The sequence below is a fragment of the Glandiceps talaboti genome, chromosome 17 (assembly GCF_964340395.1).
Source record: "Glandiceps talaboti chromosome 17, keGlaTala1.1, whole genome shotgun sequence".
NCBI lineage: Eukaryota > Metazoa > Hemichordata > Enteropneusta > Spengelidae > Glandiceps > Glandiceps talaboti.
The window spans coordinates 11,340,129-11,362,607 of NC_135565.1; the positions used below are offsets into that span (position 1 = coordinate 11,340,129).

At 35.9% G+C, this 22,479-nt stretch overlaps 1 protein-coding gene across 2 annotated transcripts in view; it reads left to right on the top strand.

Annotated features, from left to right (window-relative positions):
• Nucleotides 1-22,479, top strand: part of LOC144447920 (myelin regulatory factor-like) — a 53,641-nt gene that overhangs the window by 25,709 nt on the left and 5,453 nt on the right. The window contains exons 5-23 of one of the 2 annotated variants that reach the window (XM_078138018.1): nucleotides 2,476-2,591; nucleotides 5,003-5,041; nucleotides 7,604-7,742; nucleotides 8,900-9,095; nucleotides 9,663-9,739; nucleotides 10,189-10,390; nucleotides 10,874-10,960; nucleotides 11,642-11,761; nucleotides 12,125-12,346; nucleotides 13,777-13,940; nucleotides 15,160-15,321; nucleotides 17,118-17,198; nucleotides 17,723-17,805; nucleotides 18,248-18,463; nucleotides 18,806-18,976; nucleotides 19,658-19,742; nucleotides 20,332-20,403; nucleotides 21,339-21,450; nucleotides 22,182-22,262. In XM_078138018.1, the coding sequence (XP_077994144.1) occupies nucleotides 2,476-2,591; nucleotides 5,003-5,041; nucleotides 7,604-7,742; nucleotides 8,900-9,095; nucleotides 9,663-9,739; nucleotides 10,189-10,390; nucleotides 10,874-10,960; nucleotides 11,642-11,761; nucleotides 12,125-12,346; nucleotides 13,777-13,940; nucleotides 15,160-15,321; nucleotides 17,118-17,198; nucleotides 17,723-17,805; nucleotides 18,248-18,463; nucleotides 18,806-18,976; nucleotides 19,658-19,742; nucleotides 20,332-20,403; nucleotides 21,339-21,450; nucleotides 22,182-22,262 (2,425 nt within the window). The remainder of the gene's footprint in view (nucleotides 1-2,475; nucleotides 2,592-5,002; nucleotides 5,042-7,603; nucleotides 7,743-8,899; nucleotides 9,096-9,662; nucleotides 9,740-10,188; nucleotides 10,391-10,873; nucleotides 10,961-11,641; nucleotides 11,762-12,124; nucleotides 12,347-13,776; nucleotides 13,941-15,159; nucleotides 15,322-17,117; nucleotides 17,199-17,722; nucleotides 17,806-18,247; nucleotides 18,464-18,805; nucleotides 18,977-19,657; nucleotides 19,743-20,331; nucleotides 20,404-21,338; nucleotides 21,451-22,181; nucleotides 22,263-22,479) is intronic. The other variant, XM_078138017.1, reaches the window with a different exon arrangement.

Here is a 22,479-nt window from a genome sequence, read left to right on the forward strand (position 1 = left end):
TTGTACATGTAGGGTCATAACCCTAAATCTACAACACTGTCAACACAACAGATATTTTTTGTGTTGCTTATTTGGTAGGAGTGGTGTACCCTCTAATGATAACCACATTTTGTTGTTGTGAGTGAAAATGAGAAAGATCTGGGATAACTTGTGAGTCACTACATAGTAAGAGATATAGGAACACCAAAGTTTGGTGTGTCACTTGAAATTGTGTGTGTGGCGCGTCGAGGGCACACTGGAGAAGGATGAATAGAGATGATTAGGAGTCAATATAATTCTATGTACAAGTTAAACGATGCGGTATTAGCCATGTTAATGTAGTATAAACTTTTCAATTTCCTCCAAAGGATAGTTTAAATTTACAATGTTTAGTAGTCTATGTATCCTGATCACTACTGCTAATTTGTTAGTCTAGATACAATGTTTAGTAGTCTATGTACCCTGGACTACTACTGATTTGTTAGTCTAGATACATGTACAATGTTTAGTAGTCTATGTACCCTGGACTACAGCTAATTTGGTAGTCTAGATACAATGTTTAGTAGTCTATGTGTCCTGGACTACTGCTAATTTGGTAGTCTAGATACAATGTTTAGTAGTCTATGTGTCCTGGACTACTGCTAATTTAGTAGTCAAGATACAATGTTTAGTAGTCTATGTGTCCTGGACTACTGCTAATTTGGTAGTCTAGATACAATGTTTAGTAGTCTATGTGTCCTGGACTACTGCTAATTTGGTAGTCTAGATACAATGTTTAGTAGTCTATGTGTCCTGGACTACTGCTAATTTAGTAGTCGAGATACAATGTTTAGTATTCTACAAATGTATGTACCCAGGACTATACTGCTAATTTAGTAGTCTAGATACAATGTTGAGAAGTCTATGTACCCTGGACTATTGCTAATTTGGTAGTCTAAATACAATGCATAGTAGTCTGTGCTCTGAACTACTACTAATGTCACATCTTGATAACTGGTAGAGGACTTGTCAATGGCAATGTCCACAGTAAAAAAGTTTGTGTTCAAGGCTGAGCAATTCACCACAAAATCAAGCTATAAATCAAAATATCTGGAAGAACTCCCACAATGTGAACTATAAAGTTTATGGTAGCTAGATTGTAGTAGCTATACTATGTGAGTATTATTCAAATATAGACTTTATCAAAATGGCACAAGGAAAGACAAAAATTTGATACGACACAAGTAATCCAGCCTTTGGTTTACTAAGATAGACACAAACTAAATCTAATGTGGTTGATTACACAAGTGGGTGATAGTGGTTCCTCTCTTGTTGGATTCTAATCACCCTGTGATCTATATACATGTAGTGTAAACATTGGAAGTCCCAAAACAGTAATGCAAGTTCATGGAACTCTACATAAACTAGTTTTCAGAGACACCTCCCTACTGAGACTATAATTAAACCAACATCCATTCAATAGTTTTAGTTTGTGTCTATCTTAGTAAACCTGAAGGCTTAACTAACAAAACCTAAAGGCTGAACTAACAGTGTAATATTATGAGAAATCTAGTCAGACTCTGTGCCTGCGTGTTGTACAAGTCAATGAAGAAATAGTAAAACTTCAAAGCAGCCAGTAAAATGATGTAAAATGAAGAACATATTATCATGATAATTTTTGGGTGATTTTTGCTAGCTCTTGACAGTCTTGTTTACACACCTGTCAACGACTTAAGAAAAACATTGAAAGTCAAATATCTTGACAACCTTGGTTTCATTGTACATGTATACTGACAACCAAATGTGCCTCAGGCATCATTTCAAAAAAAAAACTCAACATAGCTTGAATAACCCGAAACTTCACATGACATCAAAGTTTATTTTGAATGACACAGAATAGTTGTTGACATCCCATTCTCAAAGATATCATACATGTGTAAGTCTATAGTTTTGGGTTTGGTGACCACATTGAAGTAAAAGTTCACTCTAGGCTGATATCTGATATCATAAATTCAAGCCCTAATTTTGTTCTTATATATTGTACATGCTGTATATGTTTCCTATAATATACTTGTATTTCTCACTGAGTCCACCGCCCATATATACTTTACAGAGCCTTCAGTTTTAATTCTTTTCATTGACTTGTATCCTGTACTCAATTCTGCATTCTATTGTGAATTCTTTCACTTTATAGTATCTCCAAAAAATACTTGACTCCTATAAATTATGGTTTACCTGAACCTCCCCCCCCCCCCCAACAAAAACAAACAACGCATTCCCCCCCCCCAAAAAAAAACAAACAAAAACAACAACAACAAAAAAACAAAAAAAAACGTAGCTTAAATCTTGTAATTTATAGTTTACTTGACCCACCCCCGGCCCCCCTCCTAAAAATTCTTATTTTGACTCCTATAAATTATGATTTACCTGAAACCCCCCCCCAAAAAAAAAAAAAAAAATGTACACGTACCGGTACTACTAATCTTTTTTGTATTTCTTATATTTTTCTTACTGTAGTCTTGGTCATCAAAACAAGAAAAGGAAACATTCCGATTCACCTACTAGTACAGTAACACCAAACACAATGGCACCAAACATGTTGAACATGGTACAGGTGAAACAAGAACCTCAAGGTACGTCTAGTATGATATTTTTGCATTTCAAGTGTGAGAAATATATGTTATTATATATATATTATGATATTATATATAATAACATATAATATTTTGAATTTTTATGTTATTCAAAGTAATGTCATTGAATTATTGAACAGCTTTTAAAACGGCTTCAAGAGTATGCAAATTTTTGAAAACATACTTTTGAACTTGGAAAAACAAAATGGAAGTACACCATACTTCAAGACGCTTTACGCAATTCTAAACGTGATGACTAGTTACTCAATAAGGGAGTTCATAAGTTGGACAGACAACATAACAATTGTAGTTGTGCTAGGGAGTCGAGTATAGTGAAAGGGGTAAGCCAGATAGGGGATCATTTTGAAATTTGATGCGGGGGAGGGAACTTGGGTGGTACAGCTATTAACTTTAATAGTATTCTATAGAATTATTATCTATGGTTCCACAGTTCCACCAGTTCACAAAATGATTTGTTCACTCTGAAATCTTCTAGTGAAAATGTACTTGGGAGAACATTGTACATACAAATATACTTGATGGCCTCACTTTCAACGAGCATTATGTTATTTTTCAGACCAGTTCTTTTGCTAAGCTCAATACTACTCGTGAATGTAATACATTTTGTATTTTGAAGTGTTTCTTACTAGTCTTTGTCAAGTAGACATATGTAAAGATTTGTCAGGCAATGTCAAAATATTGTGATATGTCTGTCATTTGCCACTTGATATTCACCAAGCCTCCAGCCTGGATTGTTTCAAAACAAAACTGAAGACTTATTTGTTCACCAAAGCCTATTGTGTGCTTTAGCCATTCAGCGCTACTGAACAGAACATTGCTCTGGAAATCAGCGCTATAGAAATTTGATTGATTGATTGATTGATTGATTGATTGATTGATTGATTGATTGATTGATTGATTGATTGATTTAGTCTAGAGATACAAATGTCTTCATATTTAGCCATTTGAATGTTTCAACCACAAATTGCCATAATTAGTTCCCATAAGTTTAACAAACGGCCAACTTACAAATACAGTAGGTAAGGTAAAGAACTAAGGTGTACAATGTTTAAAGCAGTCATTGCAACATTAACTACCGTGGTGGGGGGGGGGGGGGTACTGCTAACTTTCGAGTCCTGCCAACTTGTGACACTATCCAAATATACGCTACAACAAACCTATTATGATTGCATTCGTGTATTCATGTTGTTTTGTACCTTGAAATCAGTATATCATCTCTACCCAGAGAATCATCGGTATAGAATTACCATCCGCATACAATCAATCTATTACTCCAGATTCCATTTGTGAAGCTATGTCCATCATTAAAGACACCAGTCATCCAGCACACACATATTTTTAACTGCTACCCTCGGGTAGGCGGTATGATAGTAACGAAAGTGTTGTATAAATGAGTCATCCTGCTGTACAATTCGATAGTAGTTTCATTGTGTTCACACCTGGACAGTCAGTAGTTGCCTTTAACAAATCTTAGAATATACGCCTTTCCAAAATTTGCCATGGTGGCCGTCTACTTCCTGTCTGTGTGTACCTTGGGGGTATACATGGTATTAGGTTACTCAGTTAATCATAGAGCACTGCTGCTTTCCTCGATGTCTGAACAATACAAAAAACATCCCTGATGTACACTTCTACAGAATACCAAGGGACAAAGCTTTTAAGATCTTAAGAAACGGTACTATGAGGTGATGATACCCCAAGTTGAGCGAGGGCGCTGTATTCTCAATTTGCAGTCTGGAATGGCCTATTGCTTACGATGTAAACTCACAGCTGCACTACCGGTAGCTGTTATTAAGATAGTATCTTTTTGATCAGACAACCAATAATATATTAACTTAAAATTGTTAAAATACCAATAATTAGACATTGTACATTTCAATTAGAGAACTATTTTATCTATAACTTATAAGTAGTATAGTTAATAAGTTTAAATCTTGATTCATTGGAGGTGCTGAATTTTGGGTACGGACCTAAAATTAATTTGATTGGATATCTTTTACCATATTTTACAACGTATGCACTGCTACACAAATAGTTGTACTCACAAATAATTTGACACTGTTCAGAGTGTGCAATACTTAAGATTCAGTCATAACATTTAACAAAACAGTTTCAAAAATCGGACAGCTGTAGTTGCTGTTGTTGTTGATCAGTCATTTTATCCAGTACACTGTCAGAAAGGTATACCTGGCTGGATACTTTTTTATACTGACATGCCAATTAAGAGACTACAATTATATAGCCTTCATTTCTTTTTGGCTGAAAATCAGACACTTATTTTCATGCTGCAACACATCTGTAGATTTGCATATTACCTAATCATTTGCATATTACCACTAAATTTGCATGTTTTAGACTGGAGTTTGATATCACTTTCTATTCACCCACAGACACTGGAAGTCATGACTCAGACCTAGAGGCAATAGATGGTACATATCATTTCATTTTATCACTCAATCTCAATCACTATCACTAATTCTCAGCCGTTCTCACACATTAACATTTGTCTGTTTTGAGTGTTTTCATGGTGCACTTTGATAATATATAAATGTATACTTTATCAGCTAACAGACCTTGACCTCATGGGATGGGGAAGGTTAGATAAAAAATAAAAGATAAGAATTCGAGTGTTTCTGAAAGAATTTAGACTATGTTTTGGCAATATATGTATGCTTTAGAATTTGTAGCAAAACTCAAAAAGGAATTATCAGAGGCCCAGACTTTTTACTGAGATTTTACAATGATTATTTCAAAATCTACAAGTTTTTTAGTTTCAGAAATATCTTATATATATAGTAACAACAGAATTAGAATGATCACAATTTGATAAAATATTGAAGTTTACTGTAAATGATTGTTAGATGAAAATGTGAAGTAAAGTTGAGATTTGTCAAAAATTCACAACAAAAGAATTTTTGTTGTCCATTTTGGAGGGAAAATAAAAACTTTTTGAATTTGATCATATTATGCTAAATTTTGACATTGTGTCATAGATGTGGAATATTTATGTGATTTCAGTCAAATATAAAATTGAAATGTGTCAGAAAGTTACAGAAACACTAGAATTTTTGTCATCATTTTGGAGGGAAAATAAAAACTTGCAAATTTGATCATTAGTATGCTAAATTTTAGAAAAACAAACAAGTTCTTGTCATTATTATTTTGGCAGGAAAACAAAGACTCGTGTGTTTGATCACTTTTATGCTAAATTTTGACATCATATCCTAGATACAGTATATTTTACATGATTTCTGTAAAAAGTAAAGTTGAGATGTGCCAGAAAGTTACAGGAAAAAAAAGAATTTTTGTCATGATTTTGGCAAGAACAGAAAATCATGTCAACTATGTTTTGAAATTGTAGATGTCAAAGAGTACAAAGTTATTTCCATTCAACAACTTTATCATTGTCATTTAATAATGTATGAAGTTGAGTAAAAAAAAACCCCTGTCTATCCAGTGTATATTCATGTAGTCTCCTAGTCTATAAAAGCACACCTTGACAGGGTGCCCTCACGCATCGACAAATCACTTTTACAGTAGGAACAGGTTGTTGAGGGCAGAATGACACAATATATCTTACAGTCTAATAATATCATCATGCATAGCCTGGAATCCATGCGTATGGGGAATTTAAAATTTTGGTTTACCCAGTTATATATGTAAATATCAGTTAGTTCAATTATTCACAATACATTTACCAAATATAGGATTCTCCATATACATGTATTTTGTGTCAGAACTATCAAATTAAAGAAATTAAAAAATTGCTTAATAGAAGAATAGGAATTATTTGACTGAGAGAAAAAAAAATGTTTGATGAATGCTGGGAGATGTCTTCAGTAATGTGTTAAGTTATTAGTCTATAGTGAACACATATTGCCTGGCCATGAGGGCTATATAGTACCTGTTTATTACACCCGAGGGACTGTGAGTTACATAGCATGTGATCTGGTAACTCACAGTCACGAGGGGGTAATGAACAGGTGCTATAGCCCGAATATAGGCCAGGCAATATGTGTTTTATAATATACCTCATGCTGTGAACTCGCGGTGGCAGACGACATCGCCAGAAGCTGCCATTTTGGCCTGCTGTGAACTCGCGGTGGTCACGTGACCATGTAATAGTTGATGGAACTATTTCCCTAGGGAAATAGTCATTCTATTTTCCTATCATGTGACTGATTCTAGCGAATCATTGCACAGCATTTTCACTAGGTATATTATAAATTACATTATGTCTACATCTGATCTGTCACTTTTATGTCACCTTTATGAACTTTGTGGGTTTTTCAGAATAATACTTCCTTCTGATCTTCAAATAACACTACTTGGCTTGTGTGTTCTATGCCTCTGTATACATTGTTTCCTCTGAGTCTTAGGCAGTTGCTTACTTTTTTTCAGGAATTTTCCAAGTTTGCTCTTTGTAGACCACTTACTCACTCGCTCACACACACACACACACACACACACACAAACACACACACACACATACATACACACACACACACACACACACACACTCACCTACTCACTCATGTACTAACCAATCAAACAAACAAACAAACAAAGCAATGAGTGATGGTTCATTTAGTTCCATATAGATAACATTTTCAAAGTGCATGTTATCGTAAATTTGTCAGCCAATATCTTACCTCTTTTCCAGTCACAATGAGAGATCACAATAAGTCGTTTTTCATCTGGTGGCAGATGTCACGAGATCCCGCATGAGCCATTGTATCCATAGCAACCACATGAGGGTGGTCAAGCTGAAAGTGTCAAATACTTAGCAACACTATTGTTCTCAACATCATTGCACATGGCTACAGTGAAAGCTTGACCACAATCACATGTTTGACAACCATTGTTGCTAGGCATATTTGCATAACTCGCTAGATCTGCAATGAGATGCAAAATCTCTTATTAAGCGTGTGACTGCTAAATCAGAAATCTAAGCGATAATTTATTTGTTATTCATATTTCTTTATTTCTAGGTGTTTTTAATGACTGCAGTGTAGATTTTGACTTCAACGATCCGAGGTCGTATGTTGAAAACAGTTACCAGTGTATAAAATGGCAACCTTTCCAGACCAACAAATGGTGCACTCTAGTTGATGCCCAGGGAAAAGAACTGTAAGTTTCACAAATACCTTATTTTGCTTATTTTGCTTCAGATATTGTTCACAAAATGAAAGTGATAGATTTTCCTATGAGATGAGTAGGATAGAGGTAGCGATGTGAATGCTTTAATCCTATGCCCTTATAAAGGCTGCAATGGATTGTATACTCCCCAGGGAGTTGAGGAAGTATAAAGGGCCGTTGTGCCACTATAGATCTGTGCCAGGATTAATACTTTTGAAGCGCTTTGAGCAGAGTGGGGAAGCACTATATAAAAACCAACATTATTATTGTTGCTATTATTATGAGGAAATTAGTAGTGACATAAGGGGCCTTGGCTCCCTAGATCGGACATAATTACACCTGTTGTGATTCTGGTTGTATTTACATGAGGCATGTATAATGTGAACTGGAAGTGTGAGGGCGCACTTTACCACATTACTTGGTAAACTTATTCATGTCCATGGGTGCCATACATACATAGTCTGAATCACAAAAGGTGTATTCTTTTGAAATTGAAGTGCAGTATTAGAAAATATTGGTATTATTTTTCAGTGGAGGGGTACTGTACACAAAATTGTTTTTCTTTTTTTCACTAAAATCACTACTTTTTCTATGCTATTGAAAATGAGTTTCTGCTGAGCCTCAAACTTTTGCTTGTTACATACATATGTATAGCTACTGGATAGGTATAGCGTGAGGCCCAATGCATGGAGGTGATAGTTGAACAACCAGTGCATATTAACCCTTACAACGTCATGTCTACATATTTGCACTCAGTCCCTGCCAGGTTCCCAGATCAAGTCTGCATATACATATATATGCAGACAAGTTTACTCATTTACATGAGCTAAATTTTCACCTTTTTACCCCATGTCTGGGTAAATTAATATTCATTTGACAATATATATGTAATGAGTGGATAAGGAAAAAATAGGATTATTGAATGTTTTATTTATTCCTTTCAAGTTAAAGTTGATAATTATAGAGTAGGGAAGATCCTACTGTGTAGTGGAAAAAAGTCCTTGACCTAGAGAGTCTTTTGCATGAAAAGTCTATGGCCTAGGGAGTCTTTTGCATGAAAAGTCTATGGCCTAGGGAGTCTTTTGCATGAAAAGTCTATGGCATCTTACCAGTGTATACTGATGATAACTATCTCTTTAATTTTGCAGGCCAAGCGTTTCATACAGAGTGGAAGCAGACAAAGGCTTTAATTATTCTATTTCAGACGACGCTTTTGTGTGTCAGAAGAAAAATCATTTTCAAGTGACAGTTCACATAGGGTTGGCTGGCCATCCCAAATATGTGAAAGTAGACCAGAGTTTGAAACTTATAGAGAGATATTTCTTACATCTGTATGGTGTTAAGGTAAGTCACTTAAAGAGCCAAGTTGAACAAAAAATATGGAATATATACCCTGGTCTTTTACGTCCTGACAACTCGCGTCTGTGTCACGACAACACATGTGTCTACGTTACTGGTTCTGCTGTGTTCGAAATATGAGTCAAAACGTTCAAAATTGCTAGTACTTTCTTTTTCTTTTATATTACTGGCGCTGGTATAATTGGAAGTCACTTTATACCATGCACGAGCCAAGTTGAACAAAAAAATATGGAATATATACGCTGGTCGTTCTACGTCATGACAACACGTGTCTATGTCAAGACAACATGTGGCTACGTTACTGTGTTCAAAATATAAGTCAAAAGTCAAAATTGACAATACTTTTCCTGATTTGTCTTTGATATTGTTGTTGCTGATATAATTTGAAATACATTGTTTTCATTTGAAATTGATTTTCACTTTTGTTCACGTTATTTTTACTAGTAGTAAGCTGAAATCTGACTTATTTGTGTTATCTTTATTTTACCAGATGGAGTGTGTAAATTCAAAATATTGTTTCATGTCTTGTTTCATTTTATTTTATTTTATCAGGTCGAGTCAGTAAATTCAGAAATCAAAATAGAACAGTCACAGTCAGACAGGAGCAAAAAACCTTTTTATCCAGTCCAGTAAGTTTTCTTATTATTTTGAAATATTGTTTTAAAAAAATCTATATGATGTTTCAGCCAATGCATGTATGTCACAAACTATTTAACAGCCATTTCATGATAAAATATGAGAAATGTGATAGTGGTCATTTGTGGTGACAGCGCCCTCACTGTTAGGACTGTACATGTACACTCCTGAGATAGTGGAAAGTGATTTGTGGTGATAGCGCCCTCACTGTCAGGACTGTACATGTACACTCGTGGGATAGTGTTGTAATTAAACGATTATAATATGAATATCAATGCATGATTGTATAACATTACAATTGTCTTCTGACATTCTTAGAACTGTTGATTATATGCAATCAGGGATTTCCTTCACATTTTTACATATGTATAATAAATCATCAGATTTTTATTATATTTTTGAAATTTGTCATATTCTCAAACTTTTCATTTATCTCTTGCAGCGTTGATCTCCCATTGGACCAAGTTACCAAGGTAACAGTAGGGAGGTTACATTTTAGTGAGACAACATCTAATAATATGAGAAAGAAAGGTAAACCAAATCCCGATCAGAGGTACTTTATGTTAACTGTCGCACTTCATGCTCACTATGGTGACAACTCCTCTTCTATTGCTGCTAGTGCCTCAGAACGAATTATTGTCAGGGTAAGTTCACTATTTGACGGAATTGATTTATGTTTTCACTGCGTATTTTTTTATGCGTTTGTTTGTTTGTTTATATATTTGTTTATTTATTTTCATAATGGTAGCTGGATTATCAGCAAGCTTAACACATACAAGCTGCAAACTAGACTCGCCCGAGCTCTCAGCTTCGCTACAAAATTGTCATAATTTTGATCATAGATGTACAGATCTCACTAAATATATAGCGCTACTCGTGCACAGTGAGTAGGATTTCACCGTTTGTGGATAGTCTAAGTAACCGTTGATAGTTTTATTGGACTTGCAATTTATAGCAAATGGTGAAACCATGGATGTATTACTGACATCTTTACATCTATGCTCAGACTGATATATTAAGACAATTTAGTGAAAGTTGTGAGGCTGTGAAAAAGTCTAGCAACAAACATGTTAGAAACTATCTATGGATTTTCCTAAATCTGATTATTTTATTTCCACTATTTACAGGCATCAAATCCAGGTCAGTTTGAGAATGATGTTGATGTGTCTCACTGGCAAAAAGGACACAACTCAGATAATACTGTGTTTCATTTGGTAAGTGGAGCTCTGTTCAGTGAGATGCCTCTAATTGTGGTATCCTGCTTCAACATGGCTGGAAATAGGTTGTGATAGCCAATGGAAAACTAAGCTGTGTTTGTGATATCCAAATATGGAAGTCAAATCTGTGGTTGTAATATCCAAATATGGAAGTCAAATCTGTGGTTGTGATATCCAAATATGGAAGTCTAAACTTTGGTTGTGATATCCAAATATGGAAGTCTAAACTTTGGTTGTGATATCCAAATATGGAAGCCTAACTGGGGTTGTGATATCCAAATATGGAAGTCAAAACTGGGGTTGTGATATTCAAATATGGAAGTCTAAGCTGTTGTTGTGATAGCCAAATATGGTAGCCAAAACTTTGGTTGTAATACCCAATAATGGAAGTCTAAATTTTGAGTGTGATATCCAAATATGGAAGTCAAAACTTCGGTTGTGAACTCCAAATATGGAAGTCAAACATTGGTTGTGAATTCCAAATATGGAAGTCTGAACTGCAGTTGTAATATCCAACTATGGAATTGAAAATGGTAACTGTGGCTTTGATGTTGAAATATGGAAGGTCAAATAGTATCCTTGTAATATCGATTTCAGAACTGTATTGAATAGTTGAAAGTCAAAACCATACCATAAATATGTTGTAGAGTGAAAACGTTGTTTTTTTTGTGTTGACAGGGTCGTGTTGGAATCAATACAGACAGACCTGAAGAAGCTCTTGCAGTACATGGTGATGTCCGAGTTACTGGTAACATACTACATCCATCAGATCTACGAGTCAAAGAAAATATTGTAGAGGTGAGATCATAAGAAATTTGATGATGTAACAAAACCTTGTGACGCATGAGTGCGAGTGTAATGTACACTGGTTATTTGTATGTCTGCGTACAGCGTTCTTTACAGCTGTATTTTCATGGGTGTATCGAGGGAAAGTGCAGCAGAAAACACTGCAAACATGAATGGAAAAGTGACATTAGGAGAGTTCTCATGTAGGTGTTATCAGTCGAGACAATTTCAGAAAGGAGTCATGACACATACGAGAAATCGTCAGAGGTAGGATTTAGTAAATTTATGTAATGTCAAATGAGTATTCATCACCATAGATGTAAAGATGTGAATACTCGGTGAGTTATAACAATAATGTTTATTCATTTACTTCAGGCTGACTCAAAGGAGCAGCTCAGACATGTAGCCAAGCTGAGGCTTGTACAGTATAACTACAAACCAGAATATGCAGACCATGTTGGTTTATCGGAAGCTGACCGTAAAACAACGGGTGTCTTGGCTCAAGACGTCAAAGATATCATGCCAGAGGCAGTCAAAGAAACAGGCGATCTAATCCTACCGAATGGTCGTATTGATAATTTCCTTATAGTTAATAAGGTATGCATATTGTAGATTGTTATTGCATTGGTTTATTTAAAGATGAGATGAAATTTTCAGTGTCAATTTTCTCTCTCTCTCTCTCTCTCTCTCTCTCTCTCTCTCTCTCTCTCTCTCTCTCTCTCTCTCTCTCTCTCTCTCTCTCTCTCTCTCTCTCTCTCTCTCTCTCTCTCTCCCCCCCCTCTCTCTCTCTCTTTCTCTCTCTCTCTCTCTCTCTCTCTCTCTCTCTCTCTCTCTCTCTCTCTCTCTCTCTCTCTCTCTCTCTCTCATGATAGAGAAATATATTTTCAAACACTTCAAAATTGGGGTAAGCTATTTGCTACTCTACTTTAGAAAGTACAATATACAAAAAGTTAGGTAAATATTACTTAGTTAAGGTTGCTACTGAAGAGACCACTTAAGTGAGAATGATAAAACTATGATGCTTTGGAAATGGAAAATGTTGTTTAGATTGGTGTCAGGAGGATCCAGTCTCTGTGTTTAAAGGACATAAACAGAATTTAGATATTGTATGGACGTGTACATTTCAACAACAGGAAGTGATAACATAAACAACTGTAGATATTCTAGACTATGTACATTGTATGTTCTTATGTAGATATTAGATACATTCAAACGCACCATATTCTGTTTATGAGCGAGCGAGATAAATAGTCTAGAATTCTATACTGGTACAGTATTACATTTTAAAAACTTCATTACTAATACCAGTCTAGTCATGACAGTTACAAAAGGTGTTAAATTGTGGTGCTCTCCCCTGTGGTGACCGGAGCGCAAAGGGCACATGTCAGTAGTAATCCATCACAAACTGACAGGTTTTTGACCTTTCCAACGTTTCTCAGACTGTACTGATATGCAAATGTCCAACCAGGACTCCCCCTCCAGTCTGTTTAAACTAAAATCACATGGGGACGTGACAACCTGTTTATATGAACACGGTTGGCGGGGGGGGGGGGGGGGGGAGCACAGATTTCTGTGTTTGAACAACCGTCTTGACTAGACTGGTATTAGTAATGAAGTTTTTAAAATGTAATACTGTACCAGTTTAAAACTCTAGACTATGAGATAAAAAACTAGAGCATACAATGTAGTTTTGGAAAATATTCAAAATCTGTTTGAAGTAACTGCACTTCAATTAGCTGCATGATAAAATCCGATAGCTCTACACAATCATATTTACTGTATACAAACTTCAAATGACCTGCAGGTGGCTCAGCACAAATTTGTTCAAACAGCTAGCAATCCACAGATTTTGTTGAGTCTACAGAACTGAAGGTTAGTCTCCAATAACATGTTTGTTATAAAATAAAATAAAAAAATCGTTATCATACGAACAGAGAAAGAGGTGATGCTTTTAAAATCACATACACAGAGTGACCAGTGTACTGTGTTTAAACGATTCAATGTTGCCTTTCTATTTTGGTGCCCAGGATCGTATTTATATGGAAAATATTGGTGCCGTCAAAGAACTTTGTAAGTTAACAGACAACCTTGAAAACAGAATAGACGAATTGGAGAAGATGAACTCCAAACTAAGCAAGTTGAAAAGACTGGATAGTATCAAATCCACATCTAGTGGTGGAACAATTAACAGGTATGTATATGTACATGTACAACCCATAACACCAAAGTGAAGCGTTTTCTGTATGTACCACAATTGTTTATAGCATCCATATCAAGTACAACCCATAACAACCAAAGTAAAGCATTTTCTGTATGTACCACAATCGTTTATAGCATCCATGCCAAGTACAACCCATAACACCAAAGTGAAGCATTTTGTGTATGTACCACAATCATTTATAGCATCCATATCAAGTACAACCCATAACAACCAAAGTGAAGCGTTTTCTGTATGTACCACAATCGTTTATAGCATCCATATCAAGTACAACCCATAACACCAATTTAAAGTGAAGCATTTTGTGTATGTACCACAATCATTTATAGCATCCATATCAAGTACAACCCATAACAACCAAAGTAAAGCATTTTCTGTATGTACCACAATCGTTTATCGCATCCATATCAAGTACAATCCATAACAACCAAAGTAAAGCATTTTCTGTATGTACCACAATCATTTATAGCATCCATATCAAGTACAACCCATAACAACCAAAGTAAAGCATTTTCTGTATGTACCACAATCGTTTATAGCATCCATATCAAGTGTAAAAGTATACCATTTCATTTGCTAATTGACCACATTAGAAAGGACACATGCTAGGCTTGTAAATAAACCAATTGAAGCAGTATACTTTCACTATAAATGAGTGTAGCACATTGAGAAAGTGCTTTACTTTTCAGTGTGACTCATTGTATAATGTTTAGAAGTGATTGATTTACAATGGAGTCTGGATGCCACCAAATAATTGTCACTTCATGCCTTAATACATCAAGTTTCATTTAACTTTCATCTTTAATACATCAGTGTTCAATTCATTGCAAAAACTCTTGAGAGAAGGAAAGTTGTTGCCATTTACAAACTACTAGGCAAATTCACTAGCATTTCTGTTTCATGACAAAATATTTGTTTGTTGCCATAGAGAGATTTCAAGGACATATCAGGGTCGATGAGTGACCTATGATACAACTGTCACTGAGGGGGTCATGAACTTTGACCTCCATATCAGTATTCTTGTAGGAATGTGATAAGCTCACTTGTACTATTGTATGACATGTTAAATTGTATCAAAATATCCTACATTGTTTATGATGACTGTATAACTAAATTATTTGCTGTCTATCTTGTTATACCCCATAAAATTTCATTGTATTTTCTCTGTGTTGTTTTACGTTTTCTACTTCAGTCGTGGGGGAAGCAATCCTTCAAGTATTAGGCGGAGAGATCAAAGGTCATCGTCATGCCGACGCCATCATCAGAGACACCACCAAACAGAAGACAGTGGCTGCTTGTCTCAGAAATTTATGCAAGGTGTAATTATAGCCCTCATACTTATTATGTTATTTTGGTAAGTTTGATAATTACACTACGATATTTTTAAGTGGCAAATATATACTACTCTGGCAAGTCAGGTCTTGGTTTACTTAAATATATACTACTCTGGCAATTCAGGTCTCGGTTTACTTAAATATATACTACTCTGGCAATTCAGGTCTCGGTTTACTTAAATATATACTACTCTGGCAATTCAGGTCTCGGTTTACTTAAATATATACTACTCTGGCAATTCAGGTCTCGGTTTACTTAAATATATACTACTCTGGCAATTCAGGTCTTGGTTTACTTAAATGTATACTACTCTGGCAAGTCAGGTCTCGGTTTACTTAAATATATACTACTATGGCAATTTATGTCTCGGTTTACTTAAATATATACTACTCTGGCAAGTCAGGTCTTGGTTTACTTAAATATATACTACTCTGGCAATTCAGGTCTCGGTTTACTTAAATATATACTACTCTGGCAATTCAGGTCTCGGTTTACTTAAATATATACTACTCTGGCAATTCAGGTCTCGGTTTACTTAAATATATACTACTCTGGCAATTCAGGTCTCGGTTTACTTAAATATATACTACTCTGGCAATTCAGGTCTTGGTTTACTTAAATGTATACTACTCTGGCAAGTCAGGTCTCGGTTTACTTAAATATATACTACTATGGCAATTTATGTCTCGGTTTACTTAAATATATACTACTCTGGCAATTCAGGTCTCGGTTTACTTAAATATATACTACTCTGGCAATTCAGGTCTCGGTTTACTTAAATATATACTACTCTGGCAATTCAGGTCTCGGTTTACTTAAATATATACTACTCTGGCAATTCAGGTCTTGGTTTACTTAAATGTATACTACTCTGGCAAGTCAGGTCTCGGTTTACTTAAATATATACTACTATGGCAATTTATGTCTCGGTTTACTTAAATATATACTACTCTGGCAATTCAGGTCTTGTTTTACTTAAATATATACTACTATGGCAATTCAGATCTCGGATTACTTAAATGTATACTACTCTGGCAATTCAGGTCTCGGTTTACTTAAATATATACTACTGTGGCAATTTAGGTCTCGGATTACTTAGATATATACTACTGTGGCAATTTAGGTCTCGGATTACTTAGATATATACTACTATGGCAATTCAGGTCTCGGATTACTTAAATATATACTACTATGGCAATTTAGGTCTCGGTTTACTTAAATATCTACTACTGTGGCAATTTTGGTCTCGGTTTACTAAGATACACACAAACTAAATCTATAGTTGTGACATGTTGATATTAGCTACTGAATGGACATTGGTTTCATTATACATTTGTACTCACCCTCATTGTGACAATTCTGATTACTTCCATGATCTTGCCAAGTACATTTTAGGGAAGTTCTATATATGACATTATGTTTATGCAAGCTAGGGTGATTAGATTCACACAACACATCAAACAACAGTATTTTTAGTTTGTGTCTATCTCAGGAAACCAAGACCTTGATTACCAGAGTAGTATGTAAATCAATGAATCATTGTGCTAACAATTAACGAGAGAGAGAGAGAGAGAGAGAGAGAGAGAGAGAGAGAGAGAGAGAGAGAGAGAGAGAGAGAGAGAGAGAGAGAGAGAGAGACAGAGAGACAGAGAGAGAGAGACAGACAGACAGACAGACAGACAGACAGACAGACAGACAGACAGACAGACAGCTTGACATCAGTTCTAGCCGTATTGAGTTTGGGGGTTACTATGACAACATGACTTTCTAAAATGATATAATGTGCTCATGGCCTAAAACTGTTTGTATTTTCAGTCTGGCTGCCATGGCAACCCTTTATGCACTTGAACTTGAAAATAATCGTAGTTCAGATGACAATACCATGGTTGCTGAGCCGTAAGTATATCATTGTCCATTCTGTCATAATTATGATTTTCACGGATAGCAATATTGTAGCCTAATCTATATTCCAGATCTGTTTCTCTGCTTTGTGCTACACTATTTGCTTGTCCTTATATCAGTGTCAACATGTAGAATTGAAATTGGACTATATCCCCAAGTTGATAGGTCACAGTTGGGATAACAGTATGTCAGTTTGACATCATAAGGATCATACATTATTCAAAATGACAAGTTGACCTTTCGATAGATAATGGGGACATTGTAGTTCAAAAAGGTCACTGTGTCCTTCCAAAAGGATTATGGGTATTTCAAAATGGCTATGACCTTGTAAAGGATCATGGATAATTCAAAATGGCCATTGCGACCTTTTAAAGGATTGTGGGTAATCCAATATGGCCACTGTGACCTTTGAAAGGATTATGGGAAATACAAAATGGCCACTACTTCAGGTCAAACTCTATTATTTTTGATACTTGCTTGATTACTTAGTCTCCTCCATTCTTTTATATTTCCCTTAGACTTCAGCCAACACAGACGCCTTTTAATGTAACATCAGGTGTGATTAGTACTATAAGGAGTACAGTACCTATCAATCCAGGAGGTAGGTCAGACTTGAACATTTTTTTACGACAAAGTATTATCAGACATAAATCTTGTCTCAATTTGTATTGCTGAATGGGATACATCTAGATTTATATTTTTTGTGATGAAGTTTGTGTCATCCGGTGTTTAATTAAAGCTACACTAGCTGCAACTGAATTTTTTTTTTCAGCTAGTAACCACAGATATGTTCATTAAAATTAGTCAGTTTCTTATAAAAAAAGACATTGTATCTGTTAATTAGTGGTTAATATTATCCATATTAGATGGTGTAGTGACAAGCTGAAATGTTGAGCAAAGGCTCGGTTTTGAATCTTTCTTGTCATGAGGTTCGGTAAAAGCATTACTGAAGGTATAAATGATCTGGCGATCTTATTCATCTGTGTGTATGTGTACTCAGTTTAGATTCAAATATCTCTATTACTTTGAATGAACAATAACAGATTCAGGGCACCAGCTGACTACAAAACCTGCAGTCCAGCCATCAACAACACCATGTATCGGTGAGGGTTGTCGTAAATACTGTTGTATACTGCCAACGGGATTCGGCACACCACCTATAGACAGTCAACCAGACTCCTCCCCAGTACCGGGTATTGCACAGATGCACAGGCACACCACAGAAGCACTCGCTTTGGATCAACCTATTACACCATCAGGTATGCATTTCTCTAATACATGTATGGTGACATACAACTGTACCTTCCATCATTGTGTTCTGATACACACACTCGGACACACACAGATACACACAGACAGACGGACACACACACACACACACACACACACACACACACACATAAACAAGCAGAACGATGGGATGCTACTATTGTTGACATTACACACAAAAACACTAGGATACAGTAATCTAATTTCACACGACAAGTACTTTCACGGGGGGGGGCTACAATAGTCATCAACTCTACAAAGTACTCGCAGTGATGTGCTATGATGTAGTTCATGAACCCCTAGTTATCTGTACTGCTTGCTCTTTTTAACAGATGGAGCACAAGAAAATGAAAGTATCCAGGAGCAGATCAGCCAAGATGAAGAAGTGACAGTAACAAACACAGAACAAGACTATAATGTTAACAATCAGAAAGAAAGGGTCATTTATGAACCAGGCAGTCCCAGCCGTAGAAGGAAACGAGCAGAGAGCACGCCAAAACCAGGTGAGTAAGGATGGCAAGGTGACCGAAAGGGATGATATGTTGTCACTATACAATAGAGGCAGGTAGTCATGCTGCTAGACCCCTCGGGCTATTCTTTGCACTCTGAAGACGATCCAGTGCAACAGCTGACTACAGCGTGCAGTACAGCCATCAACAACACCATGTATCGGTGAGGGTTGTCATAAATACTGCTGTATACTGCCATCAGGGTTGGGCACACCACCTGTATAGACAGTCTACCAGACTCCTCCCCAGTACCGGGCATTGCACAGATGCACAGTTACATCACAGGAGCATTCGCCCTTAATTCAGAAGAAAGCCTGCGATCTAGCAGCTAAACTACAATAAAGGCTGCATAGTGACATCAAGTTTTACATTCATTGACTTTTTTGTAGCTCCTGAGTGGGAAATTTAAGAAATAACGGGCATCTGTCTGCCCATGTGTAACTTCTAGTTCTCAAAGTTGTGTGTTTCGGAAGTGTTGCTCAATCACTTTTGCCATAACGAGAACAAGACCCTGATGGGAAGCATCATCTCTTTCTCATGAGCTCTGCTTAATCTCACTATATTGAAATATATATATCTCATAAGTCTTACACCATTGTTCTACCTGGCCACTAGAGGGCGCAGTCACCTCAAGACCCCAATCATTTTCATTCTGTGATGTTTTTATCCTTTCAGACACTGACCTGGAAGTAACCAGCATGCGTATACCTTATGGTAATAAAACCATTACACAAGAAAATTGTGATTTGGAGGAGTGCGGGTAAGTTGCAAGGACATCTTGTGCTGTAAGGGTTTGCTCTTCAGTAATGTGCAATGTATAATACATTTTCTTGACTGTGAAACCTGTACAATACACACGTATAGACACTATAGTAATTGTCGATGTGTTATCTCAAAGATAGTGCATGGTAAAGAAAAAGTTTTTGAATTGTATCCCTGTCTTCAGAACGTATGATTTCTATGAATTTTGGATAGGATGGAAAAGAGTAAAAGTAGCGTGGCATGTACTTTTTTTTTTTACTTTTTAAAAAAAAAAATTAATCAATATTTATTTTAATTTTAACTTAGCCCTTCAAGTTAAAATTGCACTTCAAGTCGGACTGCCAAACTTTCATAGAGATCGTTTATTTTACTCTTATAACATGAATTATTGGAGTTCATACTTGCTAATGTTAAGACAGATGATGGGCAATCTTAGAATATATATTAATAAGCAAAAAACCCACACTTTATTTTGAGTCTACTTAACGTGGCATGTACTTATTTTGATATTGAAATGTTATGTCACCGACTGTAACCTGTTTGGACTAGGACAGATTGTAAAGCAATGATTCTGACTTTTATTTCAGAAATGGTACCTTCTCATACACAGTGTCTGTGCCTGTATATTTTCCATTAATTTGGACCAATCTTGAGATCAAGTAAGCAACTTATACTATTTGTATGTATGTATGTATGTATGTATGTATGTATGTATGTATGTATGTATGTATGTATGTGTGTGTGTGTGTGTGTGTGTGTGTGTGTGTGTGTGTGTGTGTGTGTGTATGTATGTATGTATGTACGTCCGTGTATGTATGTCTGTGTGTATGTATGTATGTATGTATGCATGTGTATGTATGTATGTATGTGTGTGTGTGTATGTATGTATGTATGTGTGTGTGTATGTATGTATGTATGTATGTGTGTGTATGTATGTATGTATGTATGTATGTATGTGTATGTATGTACGTATGTACGTCTGGGTATGTATGTATGTATGTATGTATGTGTGTGTATGTATGCATGTGTGTATGTATGTATGTATGTATGTATGTATGTATGTATGTATGTATGTATGTATGTATGTGTGTGTATGTAGTATGTATGTATTTATGTATGTATGTATGTATGTATGTATGTATGTATGTATGTACGTACATATGTATGTATGTATGTGTGTATGTATGTATGTGTGTGTATGTAGTATGTATGTATTTATGTATGTATGTATGTATGTACGTACGTATGTATGTATGTATGTGTGTGGAAAAGAGCCTCCCAGCAGTGAGAGTCTGGGTAACTGAGACTAGTCAACAACACATTTGATAAAAGTCAGAGTCTTAAAACCTTCCTGAGGTCATTCTGAACGTGTTCTTTATATTCAAGTATGTGTGGCTCCAGAGTATTTTTCATGTGTAAACACAAAACTGTGCCATCTACAAGATGTAGGAGGTAGGAGTGCTTTAGTAGAATACCTATAAGTATATCTGCATGGTTGAACCTTTGTTATATTGATCGATAACTGGTTGTGACCAAGACCAAGACTTTCATGTAGCCGTAACTCTCATTCTATTTGATGTTATTATTTTCTCAGTACAAGTGTAGCCAGTAATCTATGGCTGTGTAAGCATACAATGATAACCCAGTGCCTGGACTACTTACCGCAAGAGTCAGATAAAACAATGAAAGAAGGGTATAGTGGAGTAGTAAGTACATTTTGTAACATCTACTGCAATCCATTACACTATTACTACCTTTGTATCAGTTGTCTAGAAATACTGCTGATCAGAATGTTGTTTTTCATCAGTGGTAGTAGACAATTAGAACTGTCTTTGAAAGTGCCGGAAAGTCTTCTCCTTATCACACTATCAAATTGATATATATTGATACAAAAATAATAGTGGGTACCTCAAATGTAGATGCATGTGATGCTTTTATCAGTTTGTTTATGTCTGTTAAAAGTTAGACATATTGTATATGGCAGTGTGACTAAACTTTCACAGACATAAACAAACTGATAAGACCGTGGTGTGAACTTAATCAGAGACACCCAATGCGAGTTTTGTATCAATGTCTGCTTATAATTGTGATAAGGAGACGATTTTCCAGCACCCTCAAAGACAGTTTTAATTGCCTGTTACTGATAAAACAATGTTCTGATCAACAGCATTTCTAGACAAACCAGTGCAAGGGTTGTAATTCATTACCATCGATCATTATCTCGATTCTCACACCCAGACAAAAGAAACTTGCTTCGGAACAGCAGCCCTAGTGTCCGAAATACTTATTCTTTTGTTTTTCTGATAACTAAACCATTGAATGATATATGAGGCTAACTGAATATTTTTTATTCTTCATTATGAGTGTTATAGCCTTGTTTTTATTTCACACTACTATGCAGGTATTGAAATCATAGTTATTTCTGTTTTGTCTTTAGCTTTCTACACATCTCTGGGATCTACCAATAGGATTATATTTTGAAAGTACCTACAAGTTTAGAATCACCTATGCTTCAGATGTAAGTATTTACTAAGAAGTTCCCTTTATGTAGTGTGGGTGGGTGGGTGGGTGGGTGGTTGGTTGGGTTGGTTGGTTGGTTGGTTGGTTGGTTGGTTGGCTGGTTGGTTGGATGGGTGGGTGGGTAGATGAGTTGCTTGCTTGCTTGGCTGGCTGGCTAGCTGGATGGATGGGTGGGTTGGTAGGTGAGAATGGATGGATGGGGGATAAAGCAATCT